The sequence below is a fragment of the Myxocyprinus asiaticus genome, chromosome 49 (genome assembly GCF_019703515.2).
Source record: "Myxocyprinus asiaticus isolate MX2 ecotype Aquarium Trade chromosome 49, UBuf_Myxa_2, whole genome shotgun sequence".
Taxonomy (NCBI): Eukaryota; Metazoa; Chordata; class Actinopteri; order Cypriniformes; family Catostomidae; genus Myxocyprinus; species Myxocyprinus asiaticus.
The window spans coordinates 17,336,995-17,350,394 of record NC_059392.1 but is presented as its reverse complement, the minus strand read 5'-3'; the positions used below and the strand labels follow the sequence as shown (position 1 = coordinate 17,350,394).

The following is a 13,400-nucleotide window of genomic DNA, read 5'->3' as shown; positions in this document are numbered from 1 at the left end:
ATACTGAATTATTATTACTATTGTATTTATTATTATTTAATATTATATACTTGCAATAGAGAAAAGACAGAGTAAAACACAAATATTAATCAAATGTACTTATTGGTCAAAGAAAATGCTTTAGTACATAACACAGAGTACTATCAGCTTAGCATAGCAAGATTTCAAAGACACTAGGTAAAAATCTTCAAAAATCAAAAGGTCAAAATGTCATGAAAGTCTATTTCACAGTTTAATGCTGTTTTAAAACAAACAACTCAATACATTAAACTAGTCTTTTTTCTCCACTGGCTGAACAAGTGAATTGATGAATACAAACACAAGCCCAACTATTTAGATCTAAGTTAAAAAAGATAAAGCCATGAGAAAAAGTTATTTGTATTGTTGAAGTACTTTGGGTGTTGTATAACCTTACAAAGATCTTCTTGTTAAACAGATTTAAAAGGTTGACATTCCAGTTGGTATGTCCAGTAATCAATTCATTTCCAAATTAAATAGCAGGGGGAAAAAAATCTAAATTTCTGTCTCTTCCAGTTCAGACATTAACCTTTACTGTAACAACACAGCTCCTAAATGAATAAATGACAATATGTATAAACAATAACTACATTAAAGGCATACAATATGTTCACATAAAAGGCACATTTGAAAGTTTTTTTCCTTTCTTTGTCACATGCAATAAAACATCTGCTCAAGAATCAAAACTCAAGATCATATTACTTCCAGAATTTTAAATAGTTTGGGTTAAACACAGTTCCAAGGAATACACACAGTCACTAGACCAACATTACAGAACCTCACTATAAAGATCGATGATGATTTTAACTCAAACACAATTACTGTTGTTTGGACAATAGGTGGAAGCAGAGAGTAACTGTAAATGAGTGTTTGGTATTTTAAATGTACTCTCATCCATGCTGAGCTGGATTCAAACCAAAGCATAAATCTTGAAGTGATCTAATATTTACAAACACAATGGCAATGAAAAGCCTCGTTGCGGAGCAGGAAAAAAAAAAGAAAAGATGTTTGTTTGGACTCTGTGAATTCTCACCTATGTTCTTATGGCTGTCAGGATCTGGCTTGTGTTTCTAACGGCTTCTCGCAAAACTCACACACTAAGTCGTGTGTGTACAGCATGAGAGCAGCGTTAAATCAGCTGCAATTAATCTTTTTAACTGCAAGCAGGAAATAAGGCCTAAAAAGTATAATTCATCTTAAAATGTAAATTCTATCATAATTTGTTAACCCCTATGTAGTTAGATAAAACAACCCTCATGTCGTTCCATGAAATAAAAGGAGAAATTTTGAAGAATGTACTGTTTTTTTAAGCTTTCATTTACTTTAAAATCACAGAAACTGATTTAGTTTTGGTTTATAACATGCAGAATGACACAGACCTCATCTGTGAATTAGGTAATGGGGTGTCAAGCAGAATATGTCATGCACAGTGTCTCTAAATAGGATTAACTAAAAGAGTTTAATATCATAGTGTCATCATCTCTGCAGGTTTGTCTGCAAGTATAAGGGTGTAGGAAAATTTACATTGAAAATTACGACTTTGTCATCATTTTTACAAATGTTACACATTTAATGGCAGTTTCAAGATGATATGTTACTGTGTGGCACTAAAAGCAAGTCAAATGTTCTTCCCAAAAAATTAGGTTTTTAAAATGAAACGGAAATTGCAACCTTCCATGTTGTGATGTATTTCCGAGAGAAACGGCTAATTAAACAAGAAAAATATTTATGGTGGGGACTTCCATTATCCATCACTTGTTGATTGGATTATGAAAAGAGGGCATTGTATATCGCAATGGAGGCAGACCTGAATGCGTACTGTACCCCACTGACTTGAGAACCAAACAATGATCTAACTCAGTGGTTCTCAACCCTGTTCGTGGAGGACCCACAACACTGCACATTTTGTATATCTCTCTTTTCTGACACACCAAATTCAGGTCTTGGAGTCTCCACTAATGAGCTGATGAGTTGAATCAGATGTGTTTGATTAGGGAGATATCCAAAATGTGTAGTGTTGGGGGGACTCCAGGAACAGGGTTGAGAACCACTGATCTAAATGACAACACTAATCCATCACCAGCCCACAAACGCACACAGCACGTTACTGTCTTTGCCTACGACGAGGCTGGAGCCCAATACAGATAAATGAGAAAAAAAGAGTGTAAAGGATCACAATATTTCAATGTTTTGATTCACTGTACACTTTAAAGGGAAAAAAGACCACTTACTTGTGCTGTACATCCCCAGATATCTGCATTAAAAAATATGAATAAACTCCAAACACATCCGGCTTTTGTTCAGCAGTGATCACCTCTGGAAGTATTCAGGCATGAAATGTCTTGAACACAACCGCAAATTCACCATTATTCCTCCTTCGAAATGTAAATTCAAGCCAGCGTGTGGGTAAACAAGGTAGTTTGGGGTAGGGAGCAGGATTTACAGAGGGAAACAGCTGAAAATACACCTCCATCTCTGCATTAGCTGATTTGACGGAAAGTTTGTTTACAATTTTTTTCTTTTTTAGGGGCAGGGTTAAAACTGTCTAAAACTTGGCTTAACTACAGCGCAGTCTTGCATACGTCAGCAGAGAAGAGTCAGTCATTTCTCCAGAGGAGCAAGTTATAAAATTTTGATTATGGAGTCAAACAATTTTTATAAAATAGCAAAAATGCATGGGTGAATTGTTCACAATAAGACCAGTAAAGTGCATTAAGTAGGGTCCATTTTAATTTCATGCTGACTTTAAGGTTAATGCTCTATCGAGTTTTAAATCAATAAAACCTACCTCTCTTCTCTAAACCTAAAACCTAAACCTAAATGATAGTGTCATCAAAAGCAAATGCGAGATGAAAAATGTAACTGCTGAAGCATTTTGTGGCACTTCTATGAAACTTTCAGCTCAAGTGTCGACTCGCATGCTCTTCAGGGCTCGTAACTTGTTCCTTTGCATCGCAGGTGCAGTGCTCAATCAGTTGAGTGTGCAATCTGATCACATTGGAAGCTTGTAAATGTAGTTGGTTATGTAATGCAAAGGTTAAAATATATCACCTTACAAGTCATGCGCTATAGAAAGTTTTTAGATGTCACAAGATAGCACTGTGTGAGGTAAAGAGGAAAAAGAAAGTGTTTATGAACTCATAAAAAGTCAAACAAAAGTAATTGTTGTTGTAGTGTTCATTTCACCAGGAAACTGCCATGATACGTACTGTACAAAAAGGCACGAAAAAATCAATTTGCAAAAGTTTAGGTATACTGTAGTAATGTGATTCTATGCGACCAAGTTGAATTTTCTTGCTGATATACCAAAACAAAATTAAACACCCAAAAAATCATGAGCTGCAATTAGTAAATAACAAAATATTTTGTTTTGAGAATTATATAGATTGGCGATTGTCACATCCACACTGAACTTTAAGGTTCTGTCCACACAGCCAACAACAGAAATGTTCCCTATGCCAGAAGCTCCCATCAGTGTCTTGGTGAAACAACTCTGAGAAGATCAGCTACACAAGAGACAAAGAGAGACACAGAGAGAATCAATTAGGGTTCCATTCTAACTGATCTCAAGCTAAATAATATATAACATTTAACACAAATTATACAACAGATACAGTAGCTCCAACTCAAAATTCTGAGTCTCGCTTGAACACCCATTTCCAACTCAGAGTCTGAGTTTTCCCTGATTTTCTTGTCCTTTTTAAGCTTTAAACTAAAGGAATATGTTTATCTGGCTGAGATGTGTAGATTCACCTCATCACAGCCCATGCAGCGAGGTCTGATGCTCTGGCAGTAATGACGTCCACACAGCAGTGCTCCGTCCTTCCAGAAGTAGATGAGATCCACTAGAGCTTCACCACACTCACTGCACACAAAGCAGGTGGGGTGCCAGAGTCTCTCATACCCGCACCTGTCAGCGTACACTACAGGACTGTCCATCGCTGCCAACTGACCACAACCACTGCAGTGCTGAAAGAAAAGACACACAGAGAGACAAAAACAGTCATGATTTCTTTTCTTTTTTTTTTTTATCATAACATGTTATTTATCATTTCATTTGAAAAGGTTACTGTTGAACATTCAAGAAATCATATTTGCAGGTACCAGGACCATCACCACGTTAGACACTGGGGGACATCATCCAAGATTATTACCCCAAGCCTTGCAAAACTTATTTCTAATAAAGTGGTACATTATTTCAAACCTGTCACAGCTTGAAATTTCAACATGATCACACAGGAAATCGACATGTAGCTTCTGAGGGTTCATGTACCCTGAAATTGATCCAATTCTCCTGAATTACTGATAAGTGGCATCCCCCATCAGACATTTCTGCTTCAATTCAAATGTGTTCACCTTTCCCTCTGGTGCTACTGATGGTGTGTTGCGCAATAAATATCTGAGATATGGGTTCTGGTCCTATGGAAATCAGGAAGTAACTGCATTCACATAAACCAGCTCCACTCATCATGTGGCCCTTGAGCCATCTTTTGCTTTATGATTTAATGATGAAAAAATATATTTATCAGTAGTGTGTATTAATTGTGAGGTGCCCATTTTCAAAAATATTTATGGTTGTTCTCTGTATTGCTGAATCACAGCACAGTTTGAGAGGGAAATAAACTGCAAAAGGATTTAATGAATGAAATAAACAAAAAACATCTGAACATATCTGATGTTACATGATAACGGCAGTCAGTCTGCACGCACTTTCATAGAAACAGTATGTGCGCACGCGTGGTCTGTCACTCAAAACTTGAGTCACTCATCTGTGTCAAATATGTTTGAATCGCTCAAAGGATATACCATATATGCTTGTCATGATAAGTCATAACAGAAAAAAAATATAGTTTATCATAAAATAACGGTGTTGAGATGCCTACACTCAAATGCTTATTAGTGACCTGCATTACTGCAAAACGCTAAAGAGGGTGATCTCTATAAAATCTTTATAACTTCTCACTGGAGCAGTTTTGGAGTTAATATTGGATATCTCTCTCTCGTTCATTAATGCATCTCTCGTGTATGTGATGATGATTCTTACTATAAAAATTTTAATGTAAAATTCAGGAGTTCACTTGCTTTTGTAGTCCTTGGAATAATGGTAAACAGATTTGGCGAGGATGCATTGCAGCCGTGATGGTGGCTGATTGGACTGGATAGAAAATAGCTCCTGTAGGAATGCAGAAAAGGACTGCTGCGGCAGTATCAATGGGCAGAAGGGTCTTCTTATGGCTCCAGCGGGAGCAGAATGAGATAAAGCAGTGGCAGTGCCAGCTGAATGAGATAGAGCTGTGGCGGCGCCAGCTGAAGTTGAGTCCGTGGGAGTGAAGTGCTGCGATTGTGAGTCTCCCATGGGCTGTTTGCCGCTGGGCAAGGCTCTTCTATGGGCTCTGTCGGCGCTAGCTGACGGGGAGTCCATGGGAGTGAAGCGTTGAGGCGCCGCGCTTGTGAGTCTCCCACGGGCTATTTCCAGCTGGGCAGGGGGCTCCCCTGCGATATTTGCGCAGAGCATAGCTGTGGCGAAGCCGGCTGATAGCGAGCCAGTGTGAATATAAGCACCTGATAATGATATGGGGCGGTGGGGGCTGCGTAGGACAGAGCTGTGGCACCACCAGCAAAATATAGTAGGTTTGATGTGTTGTGCATTCTGAGATGCTATTCTATTCTGCTTACTACAATTATCATAGCTTTTTTGGTCAGCTCGAACCAGTCTGGCTATTCTCCGTTGACCTCTCTCATAAACAAGGCATTTCCGTCAGCAGAACTGCAGCTCACTTTTTTTTTTTTTTTTTTTGCCACCATTCAGAGTAAACTCTAGAGACTGTTGTGTGTGAAAATCCCAGGAGATCAGCAATTACAGAAATACTCAAACAAGCCTGTCTGGCACAACAATCATGCCTCAGTTGAAATCACTGAGATCAGATTTTTCCTCATTCTGATGGTTGACGTGAACATTAACTGCAGCTCCTGACCTATAACTGCATGATTTTATGCACTTCACTGCTGCTACATGATTAACTGATAAGATAATTGCATGAATAAGTAGGCGTATAGGTGTTCCTAAAGTGCTCAGTGAGTGTATACTTGAAACGCAGCTGAAGAACTACCAAAGGATTTTATTTGTTGCTCGTGAAGGCCTTTCTTGGTAGCTGTAGTGGCTGCGCTGATGCTGAATTAATAGAAAGAATAGAGATTGGCTGGAATGCTGGATTTGATTAGGACGAATTTAAGGTGTTTCTGGAACCAGTGTCTGGAAACTGCTTGGTTATTATTATCGACTAGGCATGTGACGGTATAAAATTTTCACATCACGATAATTTCTGAAGCTTTTATCACGGTATTGGATTACATTACAAATAGGGGTTGAACAATAAACACATTATTGTTGTTCTCTTAATAACAAGTTTAATTTCTTTTCAATACCAAACTAGCCTTTAAATTAACAGATAACAAAAAACTTTGAAAAGAACCCATAACATTTAAAAACTACTATCAACACCACAGATAAATAGCCAAATATAACTTTAATGTCTTAATAGAAATGGTGACTATGCCACGGGGCCACTGATCATTACAGTTCAGCACAGACCTACAACTTATCTTGTTGAGGCTAATGTTAAAGTAAGGCTAGAATAATAAAGCCTAGGCGCTAACTACAAATTTAATTACCGCAAGTTTACTCACACTGTTTGGCAATGTACGATTGCGTGGCATTCCAACTTGAACTTAATCTTGAAATCATTATTGTACCACATTGCCATGATTAATTACAGGACTTAGTATTAGCTGATTACAACTGTATTTTAGTTGTTACTACAAGACGCAAATGTTACTGTGAAGCTAGCGGAGTTTTAGCAAACTACTCTTCAGCCACCTGAAAGCAAGCTACTGTACACATTATCTGTGAATGGCAACAACAGTTCACTTTCTTTGACGTCTTAGTTGTCACTTAGCTAAGTTGTCTCTTAGAGTGTTGTCTTGTTACCTGTCCTGTAGATGAGAGAATATGTTAGAGGTGTTCCCAGTGTTTTGTTGCCATTTTTCTGCCACGTGTTTTACACAAAGGGAAGCCATCTTCAACCAACAATCCTTCTGCATTTTTATGGAACCCAAAATACTTCCACACTTCTGACCTAACCATATTAGAAGGCAAATAAAGGGTCACCTGCATTCTTCTTTCAGCCATGCTTTTGTCCACATTGCATTTCTTTACATCAGAGTGTGCATGTGTCATCTGATTCGTTGATGGGAAAAAAAAAAAAACTACTGTGCGATCAGAAAAATCTAAACAATTTGGCTAAAAGGTTATCTAGAATTATTTACGATATTTTGAAGTTCCCATGATAACAATATCGTGCATGTTAATTACCATGATATACCGTATTAACGAATAATGGGGAGATCAATAACAAAACATTAAGAACCTAAAATTTAAACAGAGATGGGAATTACTTAAAGAAATGAATGATTAAATGATGATTATTTCTCTTTGATGTTTCTGGTTAATTGGTTAAATGAATTTAATAAGTAATTAAACTGCCCTGCAAAGACAAAACGCAAAATTGAGTTATGACTGAAATCAGGTCTTGAGTTTGGCTCATATGCTAAAATTCAGAGAAAATTGCTGTGAAAATGCAGCCACTACAAAATCCAAATCAAAGCCATTTATCAGCTTCAGTGTTATTTACTGAGTTTTGCCTTTGTAGGATAGTAAAGGGTATTGATACAGTATTTTTTACCAGCGAAGCTAAACCTGTATAAAGACATTTAGGTAAATATACAGCAGAGGTGGGTAGTAACACGCTGGGTTGGGGAGTAACGAAATACATGTAACGGGATTACGTATTTATAATACAAAATATAAGTAACTGTATTCCACTACAGTTACAATTTAAATCATTAGTAATTAGAATACAGTTACATTCAAAAAGCATTTTGATTACTAAAGAGATTACTTAGCATTTTATTGTCATTTAATTTAATATTTAGTCCTTTCAGATGGAAAACATTTATACATATAAATGATGCGATCCAAAGTACATTTGAACAGCGGTGAAACACTGTTACATTCAAATGAGCAGACGGAGAAGTTTGAAGCAAAAGAAATAGAAATAAACCTTGTAAATTGTCAGCTTTACGCCAAGCTAAAATGCTATTTCTAGCCATTTTACATGCCTATGTTACCAGGCATGATCATTTATCAAGAAAATTCACGTTAGATCAATTTCTTTTTCTCTAGTAAAACCTTTGATATTAGAGCAAAAATCATATTCTTGATATTTTTTTTTTTTTTTGTCCTGTAAAAATATTTAAAAATCCTTAAGATCAATTTGATTTTGTTTTAGAAACAACACTGCATAAGATATTTAGGTTTTTTGAAAATGTATTTTTAACATAAATTGTCTTACTTTACTGGCAGAGTTTTTATAGTCAAAAAGTAAAAAACAAAAAAAAACTAACAGTGCTGTATTAGTAATCCAAAAGTAACCCTCCCATCCCTGATAATGGGTTAGACTGAAGGAGGGTTTTATTGGGTGAGATCTGTGTTTTATTGCTTGTAATATTGGAGCATTTAAATTTCATCACATTTAATTAGTAACATGCAGGATTTTTAGCAAATACAAGTAGATGTACAGTACATGGCAATAAGATACAGTCAAACATTTGTTTTAATGGTCATTATAAGTGTGCATTATGCAGTGATTTTAAACAAATGCACTAAACACAAGTATATACAGTATGCATGACAGTGTGTTGGTGCAGCCATTTTAGCATAGAATAACCGGTAAATTGTTCATAATTGATGTTGGATGATGGAGCTAATGAAACACTCACACCATCGGTCTCCTTTACCCGGAAGAGAAAGGCTTTTAATTAACATGCTTGCATAAAGTAGAAAACATCGCGTACAGGGGTTACACACTCACAACATCAGTAGCATGAGAGCACATTACATACTAAAACTCTTAACACCCCCACTTGCCCTCATACTATTCAATGCATCTTTGTAATACAAGAATGTATCTGTTTATTGTATCAATGAAATTCACATGCCAAACACACGTGATATATATATATATATCTCACACACACACACACACACACACACACACACACACACACACACACACACACACACACACACACACACACTCTCCCTCTTTAACTTTGTCAATGGTTTAATCATCACATCTGCAACCGTTTCTGGTGTAGGACAATATTAAATTGTTATTTTACCATCATCGAGTGCTGATCGAATAAAGTCATATGTCTACATGTTTATACCTTTGACGACAAACAGGATTTTTGAAAAGAGCAACTGCACCTTAGTTATCCTCATATTTACAGGTGCATACTTACACTCACTTTCCAGTCTGTAACGTTTGGTTAGTGGAGAGGACGAGAGGAGACGCAGGAGTATCTTTCAAGTCTTTAATAAGGAAGCACGCTGGAGAGGAACAAATATCAGAAAATAATCAAGGAAACTAACTGGAGTGGAATGAAATATAATGCTAACCAACCAAATAACACTTTAACAACATAACAATACAAGAACTGATAAAGGAATGGACAAAGCTAGAGGATATTTATACAAAAGCTGCTAATGAGGAAATGGAGGACAGGTGAGGAAGATAAGGAACAGATGTTAATGATGAGGGCAGTGAATTATGGGAAGTGTAGTCCAGGGGAAACTAAGGAGGTATGACAAAACCAATTTAAAATAAGAGTCCATAGAACAAAACGGTGAATAACTGTGACACAGTCCATTCATCAATTGTACAAGACAGACTTTCTTGCATGGTCACAGCCAACACCATATATTCTGCTTCACATGTAGATAAAGCAACTGTAGGCTGCTTCTTTGACTTCCAGGAAATGAGAGGACCATTTCCCTGCTCATCGTGGTGACGAGGTTTAGAGTAGAGAAGCGTCACTGAATGGCTGGATGTCTGAGTGGTGTCCAGAGAATAGCATAGGATTTACAGACAATTGGAAGAGTTTTTGGGGTAGACCTGACCTACTAAATAGAGACAGACTCCTTCCCTCCAGGGAAGGTGCCACTCTCCTAGCTCTAGTAATTTGGCTCATAGTCTTAATAGTGATAATGTCTGACTAACTAGGGCCCAGGTCAAGATGCAGACAAACTGGCTAATCCGAACATCTGCTAGCTGCCTTGAGATGTCACAGAGGTCACATAAACTACAACACATAGATACTGTATCACCTAGATATCACACAGAGACTGTGTCTGTTCCCTGAACTACCAAACACAAACCCCTCATTAAATAATTTCAAAAAAATCTCATTAAGGTAAAACTTGAAAATAACAAAATAACTGAAGAAAAACATATAAAGGTAGGGCTACTAAACATTAGATCTCTTTCAACCAAAGCACTAATTGTAAATGAAATTATTACAGATTATAGTTTGGATGCGCTCTGTTTGACTGAAACCTGGCTTAAACCGCATTAATATATTAGTTTAAATGAATCAACTCCTGCAGATTATTGTTATAAACATTATATGAAGGAGAGTTTATGAAGGGTCGAGAAGGAGGTGTTGCTGCAATATACAGTGAAGTTTTTGGTGTTACTCAGAGGACAGCATATAAATGTAAGTCTTTTGAACTAATAATACTTAATGTGACACTGTCAGATACAACTAAAAAGTTGTCTTTTGCCCTTGCTACAGTATATAGATCGCCGTATTCTGATTTCCTGGTGAATTTGCAAATTTTCTATCAGATCTAGTAGTTACTGTGGATAGAGCTTTAATTGTTGGTGACTTCAACATTCACATAGATAATGAAAATGACACACTGGGATTAGCATTTATCGATGTTCTCAACTCTCTTGGAGTCAGACAAAATGTGACAGGACCAACTCATCACCATAATCATACGCTAGATTTAATTCTGTCATATGGAGTTGATGCTGATACTATAGAAATTCTGCCACAGAGCAATGACATCTCAGATCAATACCTCGTCTCCTGCATGGAGCAATCAGCTCATGCTACTCAATCTACACCATGCTATCATTCAGGTAGAACTATTCTTTCGATGACTAAAGATAGCTTCACTAATAATCTTCCAGATTTATCTCATATTCTCAGTAAGTCAAAAAGTTTAGAAGAACTTGATGTAATAACAGAAAATATAAATACGGTCTTCTCTAGTACTCTTGATAGTGTCGCCCCCCTTCGATTAAAGAAAGTTGAAGAAAAAAGCCCCACACCATGGTAAAATTATCACACTCATGCTCTCAAGAGAGCATCTTGGAAAATGGAGTGCAAGTGGAAGAATATAAAGTTAGAGGTATTTTGCGGTGCATGGAAGGATAGTGTCTGTAGCTACAGACAGGCACTAAAAGCTGCCAGGTCAGCATATCTGTGCCAACTCATAGAAAATAACCACAACAATACTAGGTGTTTATTCAGTAATGTGGCTAAATTGGTTAGGAATAAAGTCTCGACTGAACCAGACATTCCATTGCAATACATCAGTAATGACTTCATGAATTTCTTTACTTATAAAATTGAAATCATCAGAAATAAAATTGGAATTATGCAATCATCTGTCACAGTACCTCGGTGTCTCAAAATTTTCCTCATGAGCAACTTATGTCCCTGTCATAGGTCATGAAGAGCTAACAAAACGTATCGAAACATCAAAAGCCACAACATGTATGTTAGATCCAATACAAATTTAGCTCTTAAAAGAGGTATTCTATGTATTCTCAGAACTTATTCTTAATATTATTAACTCCTCACTATCCTTAGGACATTTCCCAAGAAACTTTAAAATGGCAGTTATCAAAACGCTTATTAAGAAGCCACAGCTTGATCTCGGATAATTGGCAAATTACAGATCGATTTCAAATCTCCCGTTTATGTCTAAAATACTAGAAAAGGTAATGTCCTTCCAACTATGTTCATTTCTACAGAGAAATAGCATTTATGAAGAATTTCAGTCAGGATTTAGGCCCCATCACAGTACATAGACTGCATTTATCAGAGTTACAAATGACTGGCTCTTATCATCTGATCGCGGCTGCATTTCTCTTCTAGTGCTTTTAGATCTTAGTGTGCCTTCGACACTGTTGGGCCTCATGTATTCAGATAGAAGACAAAGGCAGGCCTAACACAGTCATAAAACCTAACTCAGGCCCCCACATACCAAGTCATAAATTATACTGATAAAAATCATGCCAAAATCAAACAAAGGGAGTCCAAAACAGACTACAAATCCCATGAAGCCTTGCTCACTGAAGGATCGAACTCTCAAATCCTATTGGATGAGGCACACGACAGAACGCACCTCAACCATGACATCATCAGGAGTAGATATACCTCTGAAATGCTTCCGGGATTTGCTTCCAGCAACTTTGCTCGCCGTGTGTAGACGCAGCTCATCGCTGCTCTCAGGTGCAGCCTTGTGGCACAAGGAAGTAACATCCGACTTGAAACTGTGGCCATACAATCTCCATCTCACTGGATGAGTTGAGATTACTCTGTGTTCCACCGGACACACGGATCCGAAGGAGACCGCCGAGCAATCCGCATCTTCATCCGTTTGCCTGCAGAAGTGAAGTGAAAAGATTTCTCTTCCCTCTTCAATCAAGTTAACGTCGCTGATTTCTCCACCAGCCTGCCGAGAATCAGCAGCCGTACCGCCCACCAACAGAGTGAGGAAACGGCCTCCCGTCATCACCCGAGCCTCGAGGAACCGAGTCTGAGTTAAAGGACGGATGAACACACATTCTGCATCCTCATGTGATTCAAGTAAGAGGTTTACGTCTGGGCAGAGATAGAATATTATAGTGTGTTTGTAAGGGGGTTCGAGGGAAAGGAGGATGCGAGAACCGGCTTGAGAACTTAAATAATAATTTAATGAACAACTTAAAAAAAACACGCAACCATAAACACACACAGTACAGCCTGTAATTCTCTCTCCCTCGAACTGAACTTATCCCTCGCATGCCCCATCAGGCTGACTGGGGAACGGGCGTGCGTCATTCCAGCCCGGCCCCGCCCTCCTCGGCTCTACACTCCTCCTGGCGTTGCCTCAGGCCGGGGAGCCCCCGGCATGACGTACATCACCCCTTCCTCTCCGGGGGGGCGTGCCTTGCGCCCCGACTGCCGCCGGGTCATCACCGCCTTCCTCGACCTGGGAGGAGACAGGAGGGGAAAACAACAACAAAACAAAATAGGCGAGGGAAAGGCCAACACGGAGCGACAGAGAGAGAGAGAGGAGAGAGAGAATAAGAAACTCACTGGTTCTCTGATGCGCCGTCACGTGGTCCTCGATCACTCCTCCACCCTCTCAGGTGGATGGCAGCCGCTCCTCCCCGGGCGGACCGGAGTCAGACCTCTGACCC

General features: G+C 38.3%; 1 protein-coding gene across 1 annotated transcript in view; it reads right to left on the bottom strand.

The window, feature by feature from the left end:
• Positions 1-219: 219 nt before the first annotated feature.
• LOC127438276 (LIM and cysteine-rich domains protein 1-like) overlaps positions 220-13,400 on the bottom strand; it is a 99,567-nt gene continuing 86,386 nt past the window's right edge. Inside the window, exons 5-6 of the mRNA XM_051693758.1 lie at positions 3,772-3,987; positions 220-3,524 (exon numbers count right to left, since the gene is read on the bottom strand). Coding sequence (XP_051549718.1) covers positions 3,396-3,524; positions 3,772-3,987 — 345 coding nt within the window. The 3' untranslated portion in view covers positions 220-3,395. The remainder of the gene's footprint in view (positions 3,525-3,771; positions 3,988-13,400) is intronic.